At 47.5% G+C, this 27,979-nt stretch overlaps 1 protein-coding gene across 2 annotated transcripts in view; it reads left to right on the plus strand.

Annotated features, from left to right (window-relative positions):
• Positions 1-26,883, plus strand: part of GRID1 (glutamate ionotropic receptor delta type subunit 1) — a 696,363-nt gene extending 669,480 nt beyond the window's left edge. Inside the window, exons 14-17 of one of the 2 annotated variants that reach the window (XM_060642294.3) lie at positions 8,254-8,420; positions 13,637-13,877; positions 14,138-14,228; positions 23,878-23,991. In XM_060642294.3, coding sequence (XP_060498277.1) covers positions 8,254-8,420; positions 13,637-13,877; positions 14,138-14,227 — 498 coding nt within the window. In that variant the 3' untranslated portion in view covers position 14,228; positions 23,878-23,991. Of the gene's footprint in view, positions 1-8,253; positions 8,421-13,636; positions 13,878-14,137; positions 14,229-23,877 lie in introns of both variants that reach the window. The other variant, XM_060642293.3, reaches the window with a different exon arrangement.
• Positions 26,884-27,979: the final 1,096 nt, after the last annotated feature.

Genomic DNA, 27,979 nt, shown 5'->3' on the forward strand with positions numbered 1-27,979 from the left:
ATCTATTTTGTATCTAAGCAAACCAATTTACTCTTTCTTTTAGATCATTCTTAATCTTTCCCATGGAAGAACTCAGATTAGATTGTTGTTTATCATGGTCTTTGGACAATTTAAAGTTTTGACAAATCATTGAAAATCAATGTGTCCCTTTGCCCTGCTGGGAAGGTTGTTTATGGCCCCTGGTTTTGCTGATGGTGTGCAGTTTTAGACTTTGAGGAAGAAGCCATTGATTCTTCCAAGTTAGGACTTTTATCTTTCCTTTGTACTGAACCAGCTCCATCTCCCTTGGAGATGTGAGAAACCTCCTTCCACTAAGACGATACTTGATTCACTAAATAAGACTGTCTGTCCCAAAGTGTTAGAGGTGCAAAAAGGGAATGCAACCATAAAGCTTCCGTAGAGTCAGGTGCTGGAGGCTGAACATCATTAACAAAAGCTTGGCAAAAATTTGGTAGCAGAAGAGAAAAAAAATCAGTATGATACCAGAGACAGCTGCTCAGGGGGCTCTGTGTGACTCTTTGGGGCTACTTAGATGTTGAACTTTTGATATGGGAGAGTGGAAGGCCATTTGCAGTCCAGGAGACCTGGAGAGACATTCAATCTCTGTCAATAGCTGATTCTGTGGTCTTGGGCATAGTCCGTTTTGAGCCTTGATCCTCTTGGGAAATTGACACAGTCTGTGCTGTAGAAGTTTATTCTGAACTTTCTAAGAAGAGAATGTATGAGAAAGACCCAAGTAGAGCACTTTGCAGGAAGAAGATGTAAAACATAACTTTCCTTTAGTGTTTATTTTCAATAGTCTTGGTCTCTTGACTCCATGACTTCTGCTCCTCCATTTAGTGCCCCAACCCAAGACCCTAGAGCCATTAATACTCTCCCCCTTTCTAGACCTGCTCTCAAGAGAGGGTCAGAAATTAATGGACACAAAGGTCTGTATTGTTGGATCTCTCAACTTGAGCACACATCAGCACCACCTAGAGAGATTATTAGATGGTTGAGCTCCACTCCCAGAGTCTCTTATTCAGTGGATCTGACATGAAGCCTGAGAATTTACATTTCTTATTAAGTTCTCCAGTGATGCTGATACTGCTGGTCCAGGGAACATACTTTGAGACCCACTGGTCTACATCATACACTTTGAGGATGTTAAAGCAGGAGAAGACCTGAAGGACCATCTGGGCTCATCTTCCATATTTACAAATCAGTAGTGAGTCAGTAACCGGGCCAAGACTGTGACCCAGGCTAACAGTCTTTCTAATTTACCAGGCTGATGGGGGTCCAAGCTTTAAGCTATAAGGATGATGCTGATGATGATTATCATGATCATGAGGACAGCGTCTTATTGTTTGAGTTCCTTCTATGCATCAGACACTTTCCATGCTGTCTCCTCCTGTGATGAGCCTGTGTGGGCTTGCTATTTCTACCTTCTAGATGAGGTTATGTAGGCTCAGATTTCAGGTGACTGGCCAAGAACACTAGGGGAAGGCCTGATCTGCCCGTGTCCAAACCTTTGCTATCATTGACATATCAGGCCTTTGTCTTTATGAAATGGAGCTAAAAATTCTATAAAGGAAGTTAAAGAATCAAAGAAAAGACAATGTAAGAGTAAGGGCATTGGTGGCTTGAGGAATTACTTGCCATTCTCTCTACCCCTTGGTGAGCTCCTTGCCACTGACTTTGTTACTCTAGGATACAAGAATACTAGGATGGGACAGGCAATCATTGCAGAAATCTTGCAGGCCTAATGCCTGGCCATCAGAAGCCATTTTCTGCTGCTGTAGCCTTATGACATTTCCCTTATCCCAGTCTTGTCCCTCAGGTAATGGGCAGCCTCACTTCGACCACCATGACAAACTTGCGTGTTTGCCCTCACACCTGCACTCATGTCCACAGACACACACACACTCAGGACATCCCCATACCAGATGGCCTTGCTGCCGCTTTGATTGTGTTATCTCATTGTCCAGCTCCATCCTGTTCACTCTGGTCTGAAGACAGGAGCCAAATTGACTTTGTGCCCCGTGGACACTTCAGAAGAGCAGCCATTGCACTAATTGTGGGAGTGTTATATTGCCATTTCCCCCTCCCATGGAGCCTTCCCTGGTTTTCCTGCTTTTCCTGTTCTGGGGGCTGGTCTAGGTAAATGGTCATTATCTCTCACTTCATGGGTGGCAGGTTTCTTTACAGCCACCTGAGATTAGCTTGTGAACACCTCTGAGAGTCCTGTTGATTGTCTGCCCTACATGTGCATGTCATTTTGGACGATCTGTCCATTGTTCTGAGAGACCAGGAGAGGTAGGCTCCTTACCTGCTGTTAGTCTGTTTATCTTAAACTCTTTGTGGTTCTCCAGGCACTTGGTACCTGAGTTTACTTCTCTCCTGCTTCCCTGGGGTCTGTGGTACTTATGCACGCATGCATGCATGCGCACACACACACACACACACACACACACACATACACACACATTTGCATACATTTATGTACTCATACTTACACACACCCATACACATACCACAGACTCCCACAGAGCATGTTGCTGACTTGGTCAAGGTGGAGGAATGGATGTGGGGGGGTGGTGTGGGAAGATAGATGTTCCCATAACAGCTGACAGATCGGTCTCCTGAATCAAGCTGGGGACTGCAGAAGGGAAGAGAGAGAGCTTGAATCGAGCCCTCACTATTGCCAGGCACAGTGCATTGTGTCTTGTAATTTCACAGTCAGAATAGGTCTCTAGGAAACAACTATTGGTCCCCAAGATTGTTGGTTCCTGGAAGAGCTGGGGGTGTAGCCCTGCACTTGTCTTTGTCTACAACTCTTCTCTTTTCACTACACTGTGCTCAGGAGGGGGGCTGAATCACTAAAATTCCCCTCTGGGACAGTGCGGTCACAGGAGAGATGCTTGCCAAGCTGTAGAAAACATGGGCAACACAGCAGATTAAAAGAAACCAACAGAAGTCACCCATGGTGGCATCACCCCAAGATGACCATGTTGGTATTTGGTGCTTGGTTTCATTTCTTCATAAACATAAAAACATTATTTTTACATGATGATTTAAAAAGGATATCACAGTGCAAATACTCCAGTGTAACAGATTCTTTTTCACTAAACAGCATAATACTGGTTCTCATGTATTTAGCATCTACTATATGCCAGGCAAGGTTCTAAGCATGTCACATTTATCGAGGGATTTAATCCTCATCAGAACTCTGAGCAATGGACCATTTTGCGTCCATGAGAACTGAGGCCCAGAGATGTTAAGCAACTTGCCTGCACTCACACAGTCAGAAAGCAGTGGAGCTGGGATTCAAATCCATACTGTTGGAGCCAGATCCAGGCTAGCCCTTGTTTGCCACAGACAATTGTTTCCCTTAGTGATCATTGCTCTCTTTAAGACTCCATGGTAATGGTAATATAATATTCCATCATTTAATACTGTCATTTGCCCAGTTGATTCTTAAGTTTTGAACATTTAGATTATTTCCAATTGTTTCTAGTTTAAACAGTGTTACTCTGAAAATCTTTGTACAAACATCTTTTCAGAAACTGAATAATTCCTTAGGATAGATCCCTAAGGGTGGAATTGCTGTATATGCACATTTTAAGAGCGTTTGAGTCTCCCCACCAAATTGCCTTTCCAGAAATATCGTGCCAGCCCACATTCCTACCGGCAGACTGTAAAATTGTCCTTTTCTCCACAGATGGTCTGGGTTTTCACTGTGCATCTTGTAATTTGGTGCAGGTGTCACTGTAGCCAGGGTTCAGGCTGTGCATGGCAATGCATTGCCAGTTCATGAAATGACCATGGGAGCTAACACTTGGGACACCTGAGAGGGCCAAGCTCTGCTTTGGGTGAAAGTGGGCTCTGGGAGAGGCACTAGGTGTGCCTCCAGATGGCGAATGCACATGAGGATGCATCAAGTGTCCAAGGAGTCCCTGATATCCTGACAACCCCATCCAGAGACAGTGTGGCCCGTGACCTCCATTTCACAGGGGTTCAGCAGTTCCACAAGCCACCACGTTTCCAAAGCTGGAGAAAGACAGTCATTGCCATCTCAGTGTGTTCTGTCACCAGCAGCACTGCCCTGGGAAGTGCTCAGAGGGCAAGGACACCAGGACCAACTTCCCCAGCCCTTCCTTCATGGGTCCAAGCAGGGCAGAGGGGACAGCACAGCCTTCTTTGGAGCCAGAGTGCTAGCTTACCTTAACCTGGCTCTGCCTTTCATGATCTGGGTCTGTTTGGGACAACTCACTTTGTTTCTCCTTCATCTGTCAAAGGGGATGGATGTTCTGCCCTTTAGAATTATACCAGGGATGGCAAAGGAATCAGGGCTCTGAAAGTCCCGGCACCCAGCAGGTGCTCTGCACCTTCCCTGTAGCTGGCACTGTAGACACCTGATTTCCTTCAGCACTTTCTTTCCAATAACATTTGTGTTCGCTGTTTGCAGTCCCAGCATTCTTGTTTGGGGGAACAATGTGGTCGCTTGCCCCTTTCCAAAAGCAGTTAGAATGGAATAGAAGAGCATAATGAAGTTCTTGCCTCAAAGGCTGTTGTCTCTGGAAGTTTGTGCTCCAAGTGAGTTCTGTGAAGGGCAGAATCAGCTGTGCAATGAAAGGCAATGCAATCTCATTTTATTATTGGTGTGGAGCAATGGAGAGGGAGTCCTCCAATATCCCAGCTCACTCGTGGCTTTGTTTATTGTGCCCAACCTTCCTCCAGCCATAGAGGCTGATCACATTCCCCCAAATGTTAGGGAGGATGCTCTAAATGCTGGGGCCAGGCACCCTCATATCTCCATCCCTTTCCATTCGTTGTACTCCAGCGTACATGTGGACTGGGCACAGAGTGGACTTCAGGGAAGGGCTTGGATCCTGTTTGCTAAGGTACTTACAGGGAGATATGTCAGGGGTGGCCTGCTACCTGCTGCTATCCTGACTTCCTGGGGATGGATGCTCAGATGCCTTTGACTTTGTCTAATATCAAAGCTGTTCTTTTCCTTCTATCCCTGAATCTTCACATCTTTTCATTTTTTATGTTTAAACCAATTGCCTTTTCTTTCCCTTTTAGGGAAAGGGGAGAATGAAACAAAGCAAAATGTTTAGATGCATCCCAGGGAAATAAGGGCTGTATTTGGGTAATAGCCGGGAAATTGGAGAGCTCTGCCAGGCCTCTGTGTTGTATTGATGGGCAAGAGCACACAGGGGAACGGAGATCAGACTTGGTGCCTGTATAGTGTGTGATAACATAGATTGTGTAACAAGATTAAAGAAAAACCTTTAACCAGCTTGTCCTAAGAATCACTAATACCACTCCATTATGTAATAATCCTATCCATCTTTTGGCATATTACATTTCACATGTATACAGAACAATAATAATACTGTATCTATCCTATTGTTTTATACTACTTTAATTTTGTGTATATATATGCTTATGCATATACATATATTTCTGTGTATACACACACACACACACACACACACACCAAGATTTGTGGATAAGCAGCACAGATTGTAGTTTTCCACAAATTGTGGTTTTCTACAAACCATGGAAAGCTGGTTTGGGCCCTATTAGGGAGAAACATGTCTTCAAATTTGGGGCAGGTGTGTGTGTGGAGCTCATTCTTCATGGAGACAAGAACGTCTATATAAAGGGGACATAACCATGATGGGTAGTGTGTTTGGGCTTCTTATAGTTGGTATCTGAATATTCCTGAGAGCATGGCCAGGCCTAAGAAGACTTCTGTGTTACACAGGGTCTGTGACACACCAGGAAGATGGGGAGATATCTACAAGGTCCAGAAAATTTCCCTGGAGCCTAACAGACTTGGGAGGCACAGGGAGGGATCTGATGCTACATTTTACTCAGCATGGGGCTAAGAGGAGGACATAGGAAGCTCTGGGATGCTGAGGAATTGGGGCAGAGATGTTGGGGATGGAGAGTATTTTCATAAGGCTAGAGCCCAATGCATCTGGAGCCTCTGATGTGGTCCACAAACAAGATGGGGCACATTAGTCTCTCCAGACCCCCTGTTCAGGCATTGTCAAGTATATTAGGGACTGGCCACATGCTCCTTGAAGCAGACATAAACATAATAGTAACTTCAGTGTCTGTTTAAAAATGGGAAGACTCGCCACTTCAAGAAAGAACTACTCTCCCCTCTTTTCTCAACAGCCTTCCTGGTTAAGGGATTTGCAGCTGAGACATTGTCAGCATCCTACCCATGTGTTTCCTGGCTTCTCGGCTTAGGTCAGCAAGACAATAAATGCTTCCTTCTTGCAGCTGCGCTCACCTGTCACTGAGCCCAAACCGGAGCCGCAAACACTTGTGACTTGAAGGAAGCTAAGTACCCCCATAGAATGGCTGCACCAGGTTTTTGTCAGTCGGTTTCCACTCAATCTGAGCCAGTCTATTTCCTTTTCCTTCTTGGAACATCACTTGAAAGGTGGAAACGAACCTGATCTTAATTCTTCCTTCAACATGACATGCCCTTTTGAAACCGTCCAAATAACAATGTCTGATTGTCATGTTGAATTGCGAGCGTGGATGTGAAATGCTCCAAAGTGAGACCAAAGCCAAATATTAGGTCATAAGTCAACATTTTGCTGAGAAACTTGGATACTAAGAGGTTGAAAATTTATATCTTTTCAAGAGAAAACTTGTTTGCCAGCAGGAAAAAATTTCAAAGACTGTTATCTTCCCATGTGGAAGGAGAGAAATGAGTGTAATTTTGCAACCTGGGTCAAAGTCCTTTAGGGACTTCTGAAATTGGCTTGGCCATGGAATGCAGCTTTGATGTAATATTTGGATTGCTCCCGGAGGTACAAGTCCATGGGTGGCACAGGTGCGTGTGTCATTTCTTACAAGGTCTTTGGGAAAAATTGTTGAATGGCCAGGAGCAGCCTCTTCGTGCCGGGGGGCGCCATGCTCTGCTCACAAATCCTTTTGATGGAAAACTTCTGAAGAAAAAATGAGCCATTTTGGCCCATGGGCACTTTGGGTCCTAAAAGAAGTAAAATCTTGACTACCTTCACCTAAGTAACAATAGCACTCTTTGGAAAGTCTCAGTGGACATGAAGACTCACCTGAAGCAAGAGATCAGCACAATGCCCATGATGATGCCACAAAACTTGTAGCGTGCAGCTTGATCTCTTGTCTGTGATCTTTCAGGCCTGCCACCAAGCCCAGACTGAGGTCTTACAGCACCCAGTGTGAGTTGTGGTAAGAGGGAAGAAGTGGCAAAGAGACAACTGTGTGCTCACTCTAGAATAAAAACCAGGCACTTGGCTACATTAAGAACATTATGCTCTATTTTAAGTTGGCCAAGTGACAATGTCTAGTTTGCATCTCCTTCCAAAAAGCAGAGCAGCTCACATTTCCCCTGAGTGTCCAAGTTCCAGGCAAAGTCAGAGTTAAGGCTCAGGATATAACTGAAGGTCTTCTATGGATGGGTGTGATGGGGTGGGACTTCAGCATGGCCATGGGCAAATTCCTTATGAAATAATCTGCAACCACTGCATTGATATAGAAACCTCCTGTGTGTGTGTGGCTGTGCGTGTGTGTGTGTGCACTCTTGCTTGTGTGCCTGTGTGTCTGCGCATGTATGTATGTGTTTGTGCATGTTCGTATGTGTGGGGACACTCTTGTGTGGGCAGTAGAAGGCACGTGGCAGAAACGCAACCTGGCACCATAATAATCAGGACTCTGACTTTATGGGTTCTTCCCTATGCATAGCAAGTTCAAGTTCATGACTTATATATAGATATTTTTTATGACTTAGATATTAAGTCATAGCCACTCAGGGCACTAAATCTAGGGCCATCTTCCACATTCACCCTAAGCAGGGCTCAGCCAGGTTCTAAGTAGAAATACTAACTGGGTGCTATTACACTCCCCCTAAATCTCTGAACAGAAAATCTCAATTCCCTGGGTCAGACTTCCTGCACTTTTGAAGGTGAGCCTGCTAATCTGAGAAATAGGTCCCTGCCATTGTGAGCAGGTGGCTAGCCTTAGAGCTCACCTACCACTCACCTTTCCTACCTCTCTGTGTAACGTGTGCTTTCCTGGAGCATACTGGAGATAGCATCACAGCCTTTTGTGTCTAAACACAGCGAGTGGCAAGCCAGTGGCTTGCTGTGCTGGCTTGTCGGCAGGGGATCGCATTGGAGGGTCCTGCAAATTTCATCACTGAGCTACTCGGTGCTCAAAACTGATACAGGCCTACCTGACTCCATGGTGATTTTGGTCTTTCAGGCAAAGAAGGGGAACTACGCCTTTTTGTGGGATGTGGCAGTGGTGGAGTACGCAGCCCTAACAGATGATGACTGCTCTGTGACTGTCATTGGCAACAGCGTCAGCAGCAAGGGCTACGGGATCGCCCTGCAGCACGGCAGCCCCTACAGGGACCTCTTCTCCCAGAGGTAGGCACCGTCAGCTAAGGGGGGCTTAGAGGATAAACTTCTCTTAGGAGGCAAGAGCCAACACAAGCTTGGTTCTTCCTCACGTGACCTCAGCCCTGATTGTACACCAGCACATGCTCCTCCATCCACCCCAACTAGTCCCATGCCAGCCGGGGACGACGAAGAGGAAGTATGTGGTCCCATCTCATGAAGGTGCATAGTCTCGGTGGGAACTGTGATGCAGGCAGGCAATGCCAGCACAGGGAAGTAAGTACAATGGAGAGGCTATTCTAGAAGTGGAGGAGGGCAGAGGAAAACAGCTAATCAGAACCGGGAGGCCAGGGAGGGCACCTAAGGCCTGAAGGGTGAGTAGGAGGTAGCCAGATAGGCCCAGTAATGTAAAATTAAGTGAATAATTAATTGGATCGAAGAAGGGCCCAGTACTTACTTATTATTATAAGTTTTAGGAAGTTCTAAAATTGGCTTTCAGTGGGAAAAGTCAGTGAGGGAAGAGTCAATGTGGTCTTGAAAAAAAGTGTGGTCAGAGAAGCAGATTGACTGCATATTCATGTGCACATGGGCTGAGGGGGCAGACGCTATCTGCTGGGGCAGGCAAGGGACCTGCCTCCTCCCCATCCTCCCCAGATCAGCCTCCTGGTAATTAATACTAGCAAATGGTAGGGGGAGGGCCGGGGTAAGAGGGGAGGAGGGCTTTATAGGCCTGGGTATTCTAGCCCAAGCAAAGGCACATGGATACCCTCCACCAGAAGTGAAACATTGTGTCTAGTTTGTGTTGGCCTATTAAGCTTCCCATGTAATTTGCTGGTGGGAGTCCATCCCTTCTTGAGCCTGGTCTACTCTAGACCCTTGGGCATGATCAAGTTTCCAAGTGCTCAATCTGAACTCCTGGCCAGCTTCCTTGAGAAAAAAAGTCTGTCATCAACACCCTGCTTTTACTGCCAGAAAACTTATCTTAGTCTTTGACTAGGGGTCTTGGCCTTACCAGACAAGGTGAAAGTGAGGAGCATTGGTGAGCTCAGTGGCCTGCTCACTGGGGCTCCTGTTCCTAAGGACATCTGTGCCTTGGGCCCATCACCCACACATGTCTGTGAGGTGACATCCTGGTGAGTGAAGAGGGCAGGACTAAGGAGCTTAGAGAGGAATCCCAAAGGACAGGCTATCTTGGTCCACCAAAATCCAAAATAGCAGATGTGTCCAAATGAAAAAGCTGGCATGGTACCCAGGCTTAGGGGCAACACCAGTTGACTGGTAAACACAGGCATCCCAGCACTGAGGATAATCCATTTGGAAGGGCGAGAGTTGTTAGAGGTCATTCATTTAACATCCTGAAGTTCAGAGAGGCTCACTCATCCAGCTCCTGGCAGAGTTGGGAGGAGAGTGCATATTAAGTCTCTGTGTTGCAGCCTCTCTTGGGCTGAAAGCATCCCCCCTCCCCTACCTGGGCAGATGGGTATCTACTTAGAAGGAACACTCTGACCTCAGGTCGTCAATGTACGACTGCCAGTGGTTCTTTGAGAGGCTCTCCGTTGTATGATGCCTACAGAACCGTGAGCTGCCTCTAGTTGGGGCATGCCTGAGAGGAGGGAGGGGGCAGATCCAGGAAGCAACGCACTATGCCATTTACAGGGAAAAAAAGGCCTCACAGAAATCACAGATCCCGGTCTTATCTGGAACTGCTGTAACTTTCTTTCCCTTCATCCTGGAAACTAAGCTGTTTGCTTGAATATGGGTACACGCCCTTGCTTTGGCAGAGGACAGGTTCTATAGGCTGTGCCTTCTAAGTGTGTATGGCAGGGTTGAGTGCTGTAGCCTGTTTGTGGACCATGGCATGCAGGGCAGGCATTCAATAAATGTTTAACAACCTAATAGCCATTTATAGAGCACCTACTGTGTAGCAGGCTCCCCAACTATTGACCAGAGGAAAGCACCTGCAATTATATCTGTCTGGAAAATAGAACAACTGGCTTCAGGAAGTGGCTATTATCGCTCCGGCTTACTCATAAGCAGGAGTATAGATTATTATGGTGTGCATTAGTTTAGCCTCGTTCTAGGACTGATTTTGTGCCCGTGACTTGTTTTATCTTTCCTTTGTTGCTTACATGTTTAAATTTTCTTTTTGATTTGTTTGTTTTTACTTTATTCTATGTTTCCCTATAAACTGCCTTACATTCTTCCTGAAATAATATTGGGCATAAAAATGCATACAATTAAAAGGAGCAGGAAGAAGAGAAGCATCGGTAGAACTAAGCAGCCTGCCTGATGTTGCAGTCAGTGAGTGGAGGAGTAAAAATCAGACCCTACAGCTATGCTCTGGCCAGAGTTTCGTGGTCCCGTAGACCAGAACCTAACTCTCAGAGAGCCCGCTGACTGCACTTAGCAGCCTGATTATCTGGAAAGAGCATGGCCTCCCGGGTCAGCACGCCCCAGCTCTGAAGAATAATCTTGCCACTTTCTAATTGCAACCATGAACAAGTCATCTAGATGCCAAGCCTCAGGTCTTCAAGATGTAAAACTGATTCACTAAGAACTACTTTGCAGGCTGCTAGGAGGATTACAACAATGGGAAATGATCAGTCCCTACTATGTTCTCAATAAAAGGCAGTGCATGTCAGTACTGGACTGGATAGGGCTGCTGGTCAGCATGGCCATCAGACTGTGCAAATTTTACCAGCTTTTATGGAGCTCTTATTACTTGCCATATCTTGAGCTGAGTGGTGCCCATGTGTCCCTTTTCCATTTTCCACAGTCATGCTGTGGTAGGAGTTGTTATGATCTCAGATTTTAGTAATAACAGCACTGAAATTGAGAGGTTGCATACCATGGCTAGTGTGATGGCACGGTCTGTGTTTGCATGATGTCCATCAGAGCAGAATCTGTGCTAAATACAAAGCTCTGCTGTCTCTCCTCAGCGAGCCATTAGTCTACCCACAAGTCTTCTCAAAGCCCTGAGATCCTGCATATCCAGCCCTGGGGTTCCTATAACTGCCAGGAGGCCCAGCTTATTCAGACCTGCCAGCATAGACTTAAATAGTGGCCTTTCAGCATGAACCAGTGGCCAGCTTCTGTAACATGTCCAGCGCCATACAGAGGTATGGGACACTGAAGCTGCCCAGGTGATCATGGGATGTGCCATGTGAGATATCTTGTGCTCAATAGCATACCAAACACAAGCCCAAGGCGCACAGGTGCACATGGCAATCATGCATTTATCTCAATGACCAAGTCCCTGCAGGCACCAGTGGCATATTAAGTCTTTTGTGCTGACTTGTGTCCTTGGCTCTTAACAGACATTATCTCATTATCTCACCATGGCCATTTTAGCTTAGATTAGTTTTCATGATTCAATTAATATATTCATACACATATTGATGCAGCCAACATCCATTGATGGCCCAAGTTGTGCCGCCACTCTGCTTGCTCAGGAGAAACCATGGAGAGTAACGCACAGCCCATCTTGAAGGATCTACTCACCTAGTGGGGTCGTGGATCTATCTTGCAAAGATGAGCCAGCCAAGGTTAAGCAGGAGCAAGTCACTTGTTCCGTCATACCCAGCTGAGATCTGGTGCCTCCATTCCCTGCTTCTTGTACCGAGCCAAGCTATTCACAGCCTATGAAAGGCCATGCTATGCTGGATCCATGATGGTGAAAGGTCAGAGGACCCCCTCTGGGCTGTCACCTTCCCTCTCCAACAGCCACAGCCCATGCATGCATGCACAGCCCATAGACCTCAGCCTCAGCTTATGGTCACAGGTGGCCTGCAATGCAGGTCCAGGGCAGAGACTGCTCAACTGGACAGTTGGAAGTGAGCTTCTCCTGGCTGTACAGAACCACTTCTCCTGAACTGTGTACACCCAGAGAGCTGAGAATATGGGCTCAGAGAGGTCACAGCAGGTGTTATCACCTGGATATATCACCACGTACCAGGCTGAAAGTCTCCCTCCACAGATGGAAAAGCTTGGGTATGAGGAGGCTGGGGACTACCAGATTCTACTAGCTCACTGTTCAGACCACTGAATTACAGAGGGAGTCCATAAAATGCCACAAGAAGGAAAACCACCGTCCAAACACCTGCATGGGGACTACAGGAGCCCAGGGGTTTGCCCCACCTTGGTGATCAGGATGGAATCCAGACTCCCTCTCATACCTTCTCAGAACCGACATTCTCTGCTCTTCCTGCTTTAGCTTCTTCTCCCACCATCTTCCTCCTCACCCATCACTCTCCAGCCTCTGTGGCCGTATTTTAGCATCTCAGACATGCTGAGCACTTAGCCCAGACAAGACTTTCAAGCATGGCTGTAGTTTTTCCTTCTTGTTGAATGCCATCCCTGCCAACCACAAAGTGAATTTGGCAAGATATTTCACCTCTCTGTGCCTCCATTTCCTTCTGTATAAAAATAGGAGAATGGAAGGAACCATCTCAAAGGGTTGACATGACAATTAAACACTATCCTGGCACATAGCATATATCCTGGCACATATATCCTGGCACATAGAATATGCCAGACAAGTGTGAGCTATTTGATGACTAACCTTCCTTCAGGTGGCAGCTTACCTGTCACTTCCTTGATGAGGTCCGCCCTGTAACCCCCCTGGTCTGGACACCCACCCAGTGCACCATTTCTTAGCACCTGTACTTTCGTGGCATGGTATTGATCACAGCTTCGGTGTCCACATTGATTGCTCTAATTGTTTCAAGGTCCATGTATGTGTCTCTGGACTGCACCCTCAGCAGTGTTGAACATCACACATAGCGCAAGGCAGATACTCCTCAAATCGAATGAATGAATGAGTGATTTGGGGAATCCTGGTGGGAGAAACTTACAATGGATTGAAGGTTTAAAGAAAGCATTTTTGCAAGTCCACAGTCCAAATATTGCCTCATCCAGTTCTATATTTTCCTATTTTATCCCCAGAGCTTGCTCCCAGTCCCATGTGAAGGGTCCTTATGTGCTTGCTATTGAACTTTATCCATGGGCAGTGGTAGGAGGGGGCATCGAGACTTTTAAGGAGAAAGACAAACCTGATGTGTATTTTGGGAAGAGCACTGTCTCACAGTGGGAGAATGGATTGGGGAGGGAAAAATTGGTACAGAATAAGAGCCACCACGGTTCAGTGTGGTCTGTGGAAGGGCCAGCATGGTGGGGAATGGGCCAAAGCCCCCATGACCACACTGATGAGGCCGGTGGCTGTGGCTCATGTGGATTGTATCTTGCAGGATCCTGGAGTTGCAGGACACTGGGGACCTGGACGTGCTCAAGCAAAAGTGGTGGCCTCACATGGGCCGCTGTGACCTCACCAGCCACGCCAGTGCCCAGGCCGACGGCAAATCCCTCAAGCTGCACAGCTTCGCTGGGGTCTTCTGCATCCTGGCCATCGGCCTCCTCCTGGCCTGCCTGGTGGCTGCCCTGGAGTTGTGGTGGAACAGCAACCGGTGCCACCAGGAGACCCCCAAAGAGGTCCGTGCCCTGAGTCCTGCTTCTCCTTTCTGCATCCTAGAGGCAGGAGAGTCATACTGGGCCACTCGGCGGGCGGTTTTCTTCCAGTTAGTATTTACCGAAGTCACTTGTCTAGAGGCGGCAGTGTTTTATTTGGGGGGATGGTGTCATTGTTTTACTTTGATTTTAAAGCAAGAGAACAAATGTAGGGGATGTTTTTATGCTTGAACAAAGTGCCAAGGCACCAGCCATGGCCACTAAAGTCCTGTATTTATCTATAGAGCGGGTACAGCATGAGCAGCGCCAGAGAGCCCTTCCCCACCCTGCCCCGCCCATGTGCCTCCACCCTGACCTGGAGAGACCAACTGTAGGGTAAGAGAGGAGATCTCATTCCTTCTTGGTTCTCTTTGCCTTCACATCAAGGGCCACAGGGCTCTGCTCTTCCAGCATGCAAGTAGGGCCTGGCCCCCACTTCCCCTCCCATCGCCCCTTCTCCCCTTCCCTTCCCCCTCCGTATAGGGCCCGGCCTTGCCCATGTTCCTCCAGGAACACCCAGCACAGGGAACTTTGTGGCTCTGTCCAGACTTCAAGTTCTGGCACAAAATCCCTCCTTATGTGTGCCAACCACAAGCTGATTCTTTCCACAACACTTCCTTCCGTTGGGGTTTTGTTCTTCTTTGAGTCCATTTTTTTATATGAAGCCTCCACCAAGGGACCCTGGAGCCAGTTTCCCTAAGGGAGGGTGGCAAGGAGTGCCATTTGGGGATGATCTGTGCCAGTGGAAACCTACACACAGGCAGGGAGACATAAGCCGAGCCACTGGATTGCAGGGCTGCCCCTCTGTGCTGCCTATACCTCAGCTTCTTCTGAATTCTAATCAACAGATTATGTTGCTACAAACAGGTGTAAATTTCAAACAAGATGCAGCAAAGTAACCAGCGCCAAATCCAGAAAGGCAGTGTCGCCATGGCCACCATCTCTGCAGCGTGGAGAGACTGGTTGGCCATACCCCATATCAGTCTGTAATGGAGCGCCTGGCAAGGTGGGGGTGAGGACAGACTTTCCATTCATACCAGGCAGCAAGCTCTCTGTCATCACACTTAGTTTTTGCTGGAAGGATCTTGCCATTTGATTCAGCATGTTGGAAATGTTCTGGGGACATCCATCTTCCTCATCTGCCTTCTGTGTGCTTCCCTGCAAGGAAGTGCAAAGTGGAAAAGGCCTGGGTCTCCCATGGCCTCAGTGCTTCTCTGGTCACCCCTGGGCCACGGGTGAGAAGGAAGGAGGAGACTTAAGGGAAAGCCACTGAAAGGAACAGTTAATGGTTCTGCTTGAACTTCTTTTGCTCCTGGAAATTTTTTTGTGAAGAAGTCATTGAGAGGGACTGTGAATTATTCCGATGAGTAGTTTTTAGGAAAGTCTGCATATATGTCCCCTTACCAGCCTCAAGTCTATATGTACAGAAGCCTCAGCATGTACCCAGGGTAGGGTGGTCCTGGAGCCATCCCCAGTGGGACAAGGGAAGACAAGATCCCATTGCATTCACTCTCCATATTGTTTGGTTTGGGTTTGTTTTTTTCCAGACCCAATCAGCCACAGCCTGACTTCTCAGTGCACATGCCCTTGGGTCAGGGGAGCAGGAGAGGCTCTCTGGGTGGGTGAGCATCTCCCTGTCATGGAAGTGCTGACCTGGGATGGCATGGGCAGAGTGGGTGCCCAGGAGAAACAGGTTCTGCCCTCCAGAATGTCCCGTATGAACTAGGTGCAGAGAGAGGCCATTCTTCCTTTGGACAGGGCATTCTCATATGCTTCTGGTCATCATGTCCCTTCACATCCCCTAGTTTAGTGTTTAGTGACAAGCCTAGCCTGGGCAGCCAAAGTGAATGATTACTCTGTGTGTGTGTGTGTGTGTGTGTGTGTGTGTGTGTGTGTGTGTAAGAGAGAGAGAGAGAGAGAGAGAAGGAAGAGGGGAGAGAGAGAGAAGGAGTGGTGAGGGGATTGATTTTTGGAGAGATATAGAAGGCAGACGTGAAAGAGAGAAATACAGAAAAAAGACCAGGAGACCAAGAAATGACCCAGCTGTGAGGAACAGCTCTCTTCTTGTCAGCAAAGCATTCTGTCTTCTCCTCTGGCTTCTGCATAAGCCCAGGATCTGAGGCATAAGAGAGAATGAAATACATTGGTCCTGCCTAGAAAATATGGAAGTTTCTGCACCTGCCCCCAACTTGCTTCCAGACAGGAATGAGGACCAGTGAAAAGACAGGTTGCAAAAGCATGGTAGCTGCCTTTCCTCCAGCCCCTTCTGGTGTTGCTAAGGGTTGCATGATAGAAGAGGGAAATATTCCCCATCTTTTTTCTGTTTTTATGAGTTTCTGATTTTCAAATGAAATTTCTCCGTCTCTCTTCTTCCTTTCATAAATATATGCCTGTGGGGGAACAGTCCATGTCCCCAGGGGGCTTACCTCTGGAGGAGCAGATGTGGTAGAGAGGTTGACCAAAGCAGCCTCCATTGATCAAGGCTATTCTCAAGTGAGCAGAGGGTACCATGGATGTACTGAGGGGCACCCAGCCCAGCCTGGGGTCATAGGGAGGGCAGGGGTATCAGTTAGTGAAGAGCTCCTCCCAGTTAGTGAAGTGTTGAAGGGTTGGTACAGATCCTAGAGCTGGAGGTGAGATTGGAAGTTGCCTTTCGGGTAGGGTGAACAACACGGAGGTAAACAGTCATCACACCTCCTGGAGCTGTGGGGGCTGGAGTGTCGCCATCAGCAAGGGGATGTGAGTGGAGGACACTGGATCAGGGAGCAGGGACTTGCTCTAAGGGACTTGGATGTCAGGCCAAGTGGTTGAGCCCTCATCATGGAGGGAATAAGAACCAGGAGGGGGTTGAAACAACAGGATATTAGAAGCATATCTTTCAAACCTTCCACAAATATTAACGGTATTTAATCCAGAACCACTTTGTGTTACTGGTTGGCCGTGTTTTATGGAGCAGCATTCTCAATTAGGTGAGAGTGTCTGCTTTACCTTAGAATGCTTCATTTTGGGGCACTGGCTGTATTTCTTAAGAGCCAGAAACCTGTCTTTGGGTGTAGTTCTAGTTGTGTTTAATGGCTTGTGCTGAGATGTCTTCAGACTTTAGACACCTACTTGAGGAAGAGTAGTAATGTGCGTTCAACCCCTTAATATTCATGTGGATTTGAGCTCGTATTTTTTCTAAGGAATCAGACTATTATGTAGTTACCCAGTGCAGGTGAGTGCAGCAGACTCTGTGGTTGCAGTAAAGAGCCACCCTCTAGATTTATGGGGGAAGTGGAGCCATTGCTCTAAGAATAAAATATTCATGAAATAAAGATGAGAACCGCACAAATGGGAGATGACATGAAGAGTGAGGGATGAATCATCCGTCACTGGGCTGGGAGCTTGGAATGTTTGTGCTTCCTGCCTTGCCTGCCCTCCCCACCCCGTCCCTGCTTCCGTCGCAGACAGGAGCTGACAGAGGCCAGGGTGGCCGGGCAGCAGCGGCAGAGTAGCAGCCGGCGGGCCAGCTGCTGTCTGTGTGGCCGGGAAGCACACGCCTGCTCTCCGTGGAGGATTTGTGGCAGGGGACACCCCCTTTGGCTCTGCACCCTTCTCTGCCTTCACTCCTCTGATGCTTCTTCCAACTCCATGTAGAGATTTTTCTCTCCTGTACCTTTCCCCTCTTCCTTTATGCCAGCCTCACGGGGTTGCTCTGAGATTCAATGAGGGAAGGCGTGGAAAGTGCCATAAGCGGCACCTGCCCATGGGACATGCTTGGCAAATGGTGGCCAAGGCCCTATTCCCTCCCAAGGACCTTGTGATGGGCAGTAAGGGGTGTGGGGAGGACAATTCACATCTTAGGGCACCTTCTCTGTGCCAGAAAGATTACATGTTATCTTCTTAACTCTCCTGATTGCCTTCAAGAGCATTGGAGGAAGACATCTTTGGCCCTAGAGAAATGAACAGCAGAATGGGCAGGGACAGAACTGGGATATGATTGCTGTGTCTGCCACTGGGCCTTCCATGGGGTGTGTGCAGGAGCAGGGGTTCCTGCCTGACATTTGCCAGAGGATTTGGGGAATTAAAAGTGTAGCTTGGGCTTTTTTCCTTGAGCCAGGATGCCGGCTCCTAGCGAGGCATTGACATCCTCTGCACCCCAGTTTGTCTCTTCAGCCACAAACTGAGTCTGGCCCAGTGGCTACACTCCTGATGTCAGGCCTCTTAGCATGAGGGTAAGGATAGCAAGTGTGCATTTAAGCCCTTATCGCAGGAGCTATTAGCAAGAAGAGAGTGAATGCTTATCTTACACCAATGTGTATCTCAAAAGCAGCTCAGACATCACTCCCCTCCGTAAAATCTCCCCTGCTCACCTCTATGGGCTGCTTCCCTGGGTGTATGCACTCATGCTGGCTGATTCCAAATTGCTGCTAATGGTTTACTTGCCTCTCCCTGCTTGGAGTCTGTTGGCACTTCTCCACCTCCGCATTGCCATCACTTTGCCCAGTGTCTGGAACAGCGGAGCCTCTCGTTAAGAGGTGATGAATATAGCCGAAGTATTGAGCACCTTCTACATGCCAGGGACCAAGATGGATGCTTTACCAAGAACATTAGCTCATCTGGTAGTAGGAGCTCAAAAGTGTTTATCGAATGAATGAACCAGTCTGGGCTCCTATAAAGAAAACGTTATTAATGTTAAATTGTTGTGTAATCATTTCAGCTGGATCAATGACTTTCAGTTCTGGCTGCACATCAGAGGTGATTAATCCTGGAGGTTTTTAGAAATACAGATGCTTGGGCTCCATTCCCCAAAGGGTCCTATTAGGTAGATCTGAACAACTGTAGTTTCTAAGAGCTCCACATGTGCTTCTGACATCCTGCCAAGGATGAAAACCACTGGTCTACACAATCCTCCCAAGGGGAAATTGGGAACACACAGCTTGGCATAGTTGGAAAGAGCCCAGGTTTTGGAGGCAGGTAGATATGGACTCTGATCCTGATGCTCCACTTAGCATGAAGTAGTGTGACCTTGAGCGAATCTCTTAGCCTCAGTTCACCCCAGGTACACCTACTGCTACCACGTATGATGGGAGATGTCCATCAGCTCTCTCTTCTTTTTGCCCTCCCCTGTGGAATCTGTGACAGAATCCATCAGAACTCTTTCCCAGTGATGCTCTGAAAACTGTCCATCATCTCTTGAGACCACTTCATTAACTGCTCAATTTCTTTGCTCTTACCTAGCCACTACTTTCAGACCTCCAGACCAGTCCTTTAGGGCTGGGCAAGTCTTTAGAGCAACACTTAAGAAGTTCGTATTGATGGCATTTCCCCCGGCCATTGGGTCTCATTTACAACCCGGTTGGTGTCAGTGGTAATGGGAGAACACCTCTACAACCATCCCAGTCAGGTGTGAAGTCCCCTGTCCCATTTTGTTCCTGCTCAACTTAAAGTAAAAGCCATTGGACACCAAACAAAGCCTGTTCTAACGAGTCCCATGTGTAACTGGCTGTTACATAGATGATAGTTTAGTTAATTACCATTTTCCAGTACGCTGAATTATTTCCACGTTGGTGAACAGCGGCTTAATTACAGAACTTTATCTCTCTGCAAGACAATGCCTGGGAGAGGGTCCCCAGTAACCTCTTTTGGTGCATCTGTCATCATGTTTAATATGAGGTGAGAAACACAGAGCTGGAATTCAGCCGGATTCGTGGATAAATGCAGTCCGTGGATTTTATGTCATATTCAGGGATGTTTGACTAGGTCAGTTACCTACAGTAAATTAATGAAGACAGCAGCAAGTTTCCATACGGTTGAACACCAAAAACTTGAGATAATGAGGATGTAAACTGATGTAGTTCACATAAAAAAGTCCATTATTTGAATTTGCATAACATAATAGAATGTCCCATTTTGTCTAAAATATAGATAATTATTCAAATCACTCCTGCCTCTTTCCTTGAGCAGGTGGATTATTTCTGCCTCCTCGTTCCTTGGCCGGGGACTACTGGAAATGACTTAGTGTGTGCTAAATCTGTGGCCCCAGGTGATCCAAGACGATGCTTCCAGGCTTTACCGTACAAGGTGGTTTTCTCCAGTTTTCTGCACTTCAGATCTGACCTCTAGACGGCGGTAGAAGCAGGCAGCTTAGAAATAGATTGGAGGCTCAAACAGACTACCTGTGTTGGGGGGTGGGGAGGCATTTTCGTAAGTTTTTCTCATTTTCTGTCCAGTTAAACAATCAAATATGGGCAGGTCACGATGCCACCTTGTTCTTCTGGGATTTGTTTTGTGTTGGAGCTAGCTACCAGCGGTAACAGAATTTGAACAGAATGAGGTCCCACTGGTGCAGAGAGGATTAATTACTTCACTGCCATTTGGGGTGGGAAGGTCTCCCAGGAAAGTCTGTTCAGTTAGTGTGGATGTTTTCTCTGTGTCCTGACGTGGAAAGGTTATAGGCTAATGACTAACCTCAATTGGAAGCTGACACTCACTGCACAGCTTTACAGTCCTTGGAAATGCTTCGTTTGTCCTTAACTTGAGGCAAGAAGAAACATATATGGATTTAGGAAACTATATTCAAGCTCTTTCCTCCAAAAGTACTGATTCTCAGGTAATTGGGCTGTAGCCATACCTACGCTCTGGGCTGGTTTTTATTCTAGATGCTTTGGTAGTACCAGATCAAGTCCTCACAGCTGTGATTATTATGCTAGATTGGTGCCTAGTCTCAACCACTTTTATAATTCCATCCCCTGAACCTCTTCTGCCTTATACTTCTCGGGTGAAGGATTTCATCTCAGAGACCTCCTTTGTTCACATTTTTCTTCAGAGTATTTTGGGTTGTTGGTCTTCCCCCAAAGCTCTCCTTCTGTTTTGTGGCCCTGGCATTCGATAGAGAGGGCTCCTTTCACTTTGTCCCCACTCTCAACTCTCTGCTTTCCTGTGGTCTTCTTGGACAGGAAGTTCTCCTTTCTCTATCTCTAGACCCCTGCAAAATGGGGAGCATCTCCTGAATACTTTCTGAGAAAAAGGGTCATACCCTTTCTTTTAACTGCCAGAGTGAACAGGACTGGGACCAAGATACTTGCCTTCCCTTCCAAATTAGTCCACTTTTAAATGTGGCTTCATTGTGTCCCCAAAAGGATTATTAGAACCCTGGAAAGAAAATCTAAAGGAGGAAATGGTGAGATCATGCAACTACCCCATTCTTCCAACGATCCAGGTCCATTGGTCATCGGTTTTTCTTCAGTGGAAACTGAAGACTTTGCCAGCAGGGACAGCTGGCTATCAAGCCTTCTCCAAGCTTTGCTGTCTGCAAAGAGAAAGGAAGGTTCTATTATGAGACCCTAAAAGTTTCTGAAATTCTCTCTCAACTAATCCAGCTACCAGGATCTCTGATACTTGTCTTCTGCCCTTCCCATATTTTGAAATGAAAATAGCCTATAGATGCAGATATTTACCAACACAGCTGTGGCACTGAGTTTGGCCAGTGGAGATGACAGATTTATCTGTCCCAGAGTTTATCAGGGGCACACAGCAACCATGAGAAGGCTGGAGAAGCAGGATGGGTGGTGGGCAGGAGTCAGACTTGTCCAGAGAACCTGGGGGGGGGGGGGGGGCAAGATCTAGGAGGACAGTCATGGAGCAGAAAGTTTGTTGAAGTACTATTGCATTATTGGATGGACAGTCAACTCTTTTCTGTCTCTTTATCTCTTTGTTCAGGATTCAGTTCATTCCTATTGTCCTTGTTTGCATAGTGGTCCTTCGTCTTAGCTACAGGCGGGCAGGGCACCTTCCAAACTGTTATCCAGTGAGAAGTAATTCCCTCAAAGCAAACAGACCATGGTCTTAGGAAGGGATAATTGATGCTTGGTGGTCTTAAAACAGCCAGAGACTACTATAGCAGTTTAAAAAACTATTTAAAATGGTTTCATATGCAAGACTAACAACAAAGCAGATAAAACAGAAAGAAAAAGGCAAAGTTGTACAGAGCTGGATCAGCATGTTGTAAGGTAATTAAGAGAACTTGAATTTGGTGTCTTGTAGTTTTTTACAGCCTTAAAAGAGTCAGTGAAAGACATTGCATGCATTACATTTAGTCAGGTTAAGTCAAGGCCTGGTAGTCTCCAGCCACTTTCCCTGATTTTACCCAGGACACTTGCCACCCAGTGGTGTCCTCAACTTGGAGCTGGTTTCCCGGCATCAGTGAGCTGAGCTCAGCTGTGTGGGGCTTCAGATCCCTGGAATGTCGGCTCTGCCCATGGAGCTATGCCAGTGAATTCTGATGTTGTTCCATCTATGATATGGAGCCATGCCCCATAGTACCTTCCATCCTCAAATCAGTTGGCTTTCTTATTCTCAGGTCTCCTCTTGGCCTGGGATGAGTTTCTTATTTTCTTGTGGGGGTTGTCAGTTTTCTTTTTCTGTGAAAGGTTCTGGAAAAGGCAGAAGCCAATGTCTGACTACCAGTCTTGAGCTCAGCAGAGGTGTGGAGAGAGCAGTGGCCCTGCCTTCTCCACACCAGGGGCCACTGAGAAGAAGGAGTAAACTGCAGAGGCAACTTCCTTGCCTGAGGAAGGCTGGGTTGAGACTTCATGGGGGTTAGCAACCCATGGGAGAGGGGCATTCACACCAGCTACTCAGGGTGGCCTCTTCCTGGGAAAGATCCTCTCCCACCAGCCTCCTAGGAGCTCAGAACAGCCACTGGAATGGCCCCCTAGATTTGTGTGGTTCCTTCTTTTATCTTTTGAAAGCCCGTTGAGGGCCTTTACATCTGTGGTATTTCTAACTGCCCTATAAGATGGGCCCGGGACAGGCTCCTCTCTCTATTGTACGGATGTCACCATTAGACAGCCTGTGGTGTTCTATCTCAGAGCAGAGCTTTGACATGGTATTTCTCTAGGAGTTTGACATCAGGGAAGTATGGGTGATAGGCATGACCTTGCCTGTCACATTGGCACTCATGCTGCCTAAAAATAGGAGTGGAACTTTGAACCTCATTGGGGAGCTGGCATGGCTCCTTTGTGGACACCTGGTCTTATGCCCCACCTCACTGGGGGGAACTGAGCAAATAGAGTACCTCATCTTTGTCTTTTAGGAGCTTTCAAGCAGTTTGGCCTCCTTGATTTATTTTGATATTGTAGACAAAACATCAGGTTATTTGAAGTGAATTTTATTCTCTTTCTTAAGCACACAAATAAACAAAACCATTTCCTTGCCACCATTTACATTATGGAGAAAGAGTCGAGTGTCAGGGTCACCCTCTTGGCTGTCTCTACATTCTTGATACTGGGAAAGTCATCTAAGCCCTGCAAAGACCCATTCTTCACCATTTCCACCATCTTCCTCATCCAGGAACCAGCTCCATGGGCCTTGGAGACAAGGACATGCCTGCTTGCTGGCATCTCTGGAGATGGAGAGAACAAGGGTTTTAGGGTGAGCCAGGTGCCCACTTCCTGCTTCAGCCTTCCCTTGCTGCCTCTGCCATTCACAAGGGTGGTGATTCCAGGGAGGTCACTGGCCTTCCTGAACCCAAGCCTCCTTTTGTGTCTGATGGGGATGATCACATCAGGCCCTTTGAGCATTATGAACTCCGTGGTAAATACACAGGACACCCTGGGGGCTCAAGGACCAGTTCCTTTTATTCCCACGGGAACTCCCTTCTCCTCCTTCTGTCTCTGCCAGTTCTTCAAGGCATCTTCTCGCAGGGGTTGCCTCTGAGTGTGACCGTGGTTCTAGGCCAAGTGAGGAGGGAAGGTACATGTTGCCAAGGCCTGCTTTCTGGGTCTTTGCTACCTTGGGGCAGTGTCCTAGGCCACCAGTTCCCAGATAACTGAAGTTCACCCAGATGTAGGTGAGGGGGTATGGGAGGAATGGGGGGGGCAGTGCTCACCTAGTGTCTACCAGGCTTAACATGCCTAGGGTCTCCAGGCCTCCCAGAGTTTGTAGAAAGCCAGCCTTGGCTCATGTGAGGGCTTGGCCTGACCTTCCTGTGCTTTCCCTCCAGGACAAAGAAGTGAATTTGGAGCAGGTTCACCGGCGCATGAACAGTCTAATGGATGAAGACATTGCTCACAAGCAGATTTCCCCAGCGTCCATTGAGCTTTCGGCCCTGGAGATGGGGGGCCTGGCTCCCAGCCAAGCCTTGGAGCCGACGCGAGAGTACCAGAACACACAGCTCTCGGTCAGCACTTTTCTGCCAGAGCAAAGCAGCCACGGCCCCAGCCGGACACTCTCGTCAGGGCCTAGCAGCAATCTGCCGCTGCCCCTCAGCAGCTCGGCCACCATGCCCTCCATGCAGTGCAAACACAGGTCGCCCAATGGGGGGCTATTCCGCCAGAGCCCGGTGAAGACCCCCATCCCCATGTCCTTCCAGCCTGTGCCGGGAGGCGTCCTTCCAGAGGCCTTGGACACCTCCCATGGCACCTCCATCTGACCGCGCCGCCTGCCCTCCCGCCCGCCCATCCACCCACCCGACCAGCAGAGCTTTTTAATACAAGAAAACAACAACACAAACCACACACACGTGCACACACACACACACACACAAAGACTCTTTCATTTTTCTTGTACATATGTGTAAATAATGACAGAATGGAGTGGGGTAAAAGTGTATTTTGAATATTCCCAATTTTCGAAGTCAGTAAAAAAAAACCACAAAAACTGTATGAATGACTTTGTAAATTTTGTTCTATATGAATAAAAAGGCAAATTACTTGTGATCATTCTGAAGTGCCAAAGAAGCCCCCTGTTCCTGGGCCTTTCTGAAGGCAGGAGGGGTGATCAGATAAGAAGCCCCTTCCTGCCGGGGGAGAGGGGAAGATAAGCAGCCAGTCCCTTTAGAGGAGCCCCAAATGCTGCTTGTTGCCATGTCCCATGGTTTCCTGCCAAGTTCCTCTGCTCTTGGCCCTTGGTTCCTCTTTAATCCTCTCGGGTAGATAAACAGTGAGCCAGCATTGGTCTGACCCCAGGCCACAGGGCTATACGGTGATCAGCTGTTCCTGTCAGCCTGGGACTTAGGAGACTTCCAGAACCTGGGGAGTCCTCTTGTTCACCCACTGCATGACACGGTGTGCAGTGGGCCCAAGAGAAGCACCCACAATGAGGCGACCATCTCTGAGGGCTTTGATGCTGACATGCTCTAGGGTCATACTATTGGCCTTGTGTTTTTTTGCTTTCTTTTCCTAATTAGAAGAATCAACAAGTGATAGAATGTGGGAGAAGGCAGGTAGGCTCCATCATTGCCTTGGGAGGCTTGGCAGTGGTGGGCTTGTCCTTGTCCATGGGGATAGAGAAATGCTAGCTGTAGTGTGTGGACCAGGTGAGGTGGTGAGACCAGGCAGAGGGAGAATAACCCCTGGGATTTGTGACCTGTGGTTTCGGGTCAAAGGGTTATGGTGGAGGAGTGGAGGGAGGTGCCTTAGGTGAGCAGACCAGTACTCTAGGCGGTGGGCAGTGCTGGGAATAGTTTGTTCAGATAGGAAGGAGCCTTGGCTCCTAGAGAAGGAGCAGCAGAACTTGGTGTGATGTAAACACAAGTAACTCTTCATCACCCAGGGAACTAACTCCAGAATTAAAAGGATGTCTCCAGGTCCGAAACCCTGCAGGCAGTCTGCCAAATGGGGCCAGAACACAGTGTGAGGCCTTACTCCCTGCTTTGCCCCTTTCTCCAGACAAGAAGCCTTCAAGCGGTGATCCAGCCAATAGGCAGGGGCCCCTCTCACTGAGATTCCCAGGATTATCCCCAAGCTAAGGAACCTACTGGTAGCTCTGTTCCTTAAGGCTAAGACAGCTAGATAGCCACGCCTCCCTCCCTTGTCTTTCTTGGGACAATTAAACCTTATAACCAGACATAGAACCAGTAGGAGCAGAGCAGTTTGAGTAATCTGAGCTGATGACAAAGGTGATTCTGCTCTCCTAACCTGCCAGGATGGTGCACACAGCCCACATTGGGCACCAAGAGGGCTGGGCTCCCCTCCCCATCCCTGGCTGGGCAGTCATCAGGGAGCTGAGAGCCCATGGTCATGGAACAATACAAAGACTATTGACTGCATCTCCTATAGCCTTGTAGAGTTGCTCCAGAGGTGTATTTATGAGGGTGATAACTAGCCCCGGATTGATTTCTTTCCTGAAGTCCTGACTGACATGATTGAGCGGAAAGGAACGGCTGCATCACATAGTCAGCTAAAAGCACCCTGGAGAGGAGAGTGTTTATAATTATGTTATTTATCTCTGGATGCTGAGAATGGCCTGATGTTAGCACTACCCAGGCAATCCATTGACATTTCTCCAATCAGAGCATGGAGAACCAGGAGCTGGGTGCATGCGCATAGTGAAGCCTAGGTGGGCGACAGTTACCCTGAGGAAGAGCAGGCTTCATTTTCTTTCCATCAGCACTTTGGGGGGCCCTGCCCTGGATGGTCAGTTTTTCATATATATCTATTTTTTTAATCAAATTCTGGTCTCACTGCCTTATCTCACTCCCAAGTCTGTTTTTTCCTGAGATGATCTGTCTTCTGGGGTACACCATGGATGTCTTCTTGGACAGCTTTGCTTAGAGTGGGTGTAAGGGAGAGGAGAGAGATGGCAGGTGTGTGTGTGTGCGTGTGTGTGTGTGTGTGTGTGTGTGTGTGGGTGTGTGCATGTGTGTGTGTGTGTGTGTGTGTGTGAGAGAGAGAGAGAGAGAGAGAGAGAGTATACCTTTGAGGAAAAGGCATCCTGCTTATTAAAAAAAAAAAGCCCTTAACACCTCATGGTGTTATTTATTCTTCACCATGTTTATGTTATTTTTTAAATTTCCTACCCTTGGCATGAGGGGAAATGATTGATATTCAAGTAAGTTCTCAAAAAAAAAAAAATCCCAACTCAGATTTCTGTGTCAGCTCAGAATGTATCTTTTTTTCATGCTTTGCTCTTTGGATTTATAACTCTGTTTAGACTATTCCATACATTTTAGGTATATTTTGTGCCTTCAGACACTGCAAATAATAATCAGCATTTGGATTAAAGTTGTTTAATAATAAAACTTGACTTTGCTCCCTACCCTCTTCTTCTCTTCGGTGAAGAAATGCTATCTGCTTGTTCCCAGGGAATGCTGTGGTCATGAGCTGAGTTCTGTCCTATTGGCATGGGCAGTGGTGAGAGAGACCTCTCTGACCAAGTGGGTCTCAGACATGCCTGGGGGTGGAGGCACACCCTCCTTACCCGGTATATGTCCAGAGTCCCCCCATATCAACCAGGGGGCAACGTGAGGGACAGGCTGAGAAACAATTCTAATTTTCGATTAACCTAACAATTTCCTGTAAAATGTGAGTTATTAGAAAACTCATGGGAGAGAATTTATCCATACTGCATGGAGAAGTGCTCCCATGGCCTCGTGGAGTGAACGACTTCTTAACTGTCAGTTGACTTTGTTTCCTCTCTCATCCCTACACTTCCTCTGACCTCAGATAAGTTGTTTCTCTGTGCTTAGGCCTAAGGGCTAAGGGACTGTCATTGTTTGAGGGACCATGGCATGGCTTTTCAATAGCCAACCCTCAGAGGATGTGTCTGTAGGTACCATTCTCCAATAAATATTAATCTGCCCGGAATCATCAGCATGGGCCCTGGACGCCCCAGATTCATATACTCCCCACCCCAACTTTTTGTATCACAAGGTTCCCCTCTGACTTCTAGGCCTTCCAGGGAGAAGCGGCTCTTCTGTCAGCCTTATACCAAATAGGGCCAACCCAAGGAGTTTGGTTTTCATTCTCAAGATCTCAACTTCCAGGAACTGAAAGGATAACGTCTAGTCCTTGTTCTTGTGCCCCTGCACCAATGAGAGGCATCTCCAAATGCACCAAACGGGTGCAAATTCCAAAGGCTGAGGGGCAGGGAGGCAGAGACCCAGCAGACACTCCCAGATTATCTGAATAGACAGATGGATCTGGACAGCTCTCCCAAAGGCTATGTTTCCTTAAGGAACTGCCCAGTTCCTAAATTCTAAATCTTCCCAAATCTTGCCAAGGTAGAACTAATTCCATATTTAATTTTGTCTTCTCCAGCACTGAAAGAAGACCAAAGACACACCAAGGAAGACAAGATCACTGGGCCTGATGGCCATGATGGTA

This window comes from Panthera onca, chromosome D2, assembly GCF_046562875.1.
Source record: "Panthera onca isolate mPanOnc1 chromosome D2, mPanOnc1 haplotype 2, whole genome shotgun sequence".
Classification (NCBI taxonomy): Eukaryota; Metazoa; Chordata; class Mammalia; order Carnivora; family Felidae; genus Panthera; species Panthera onca.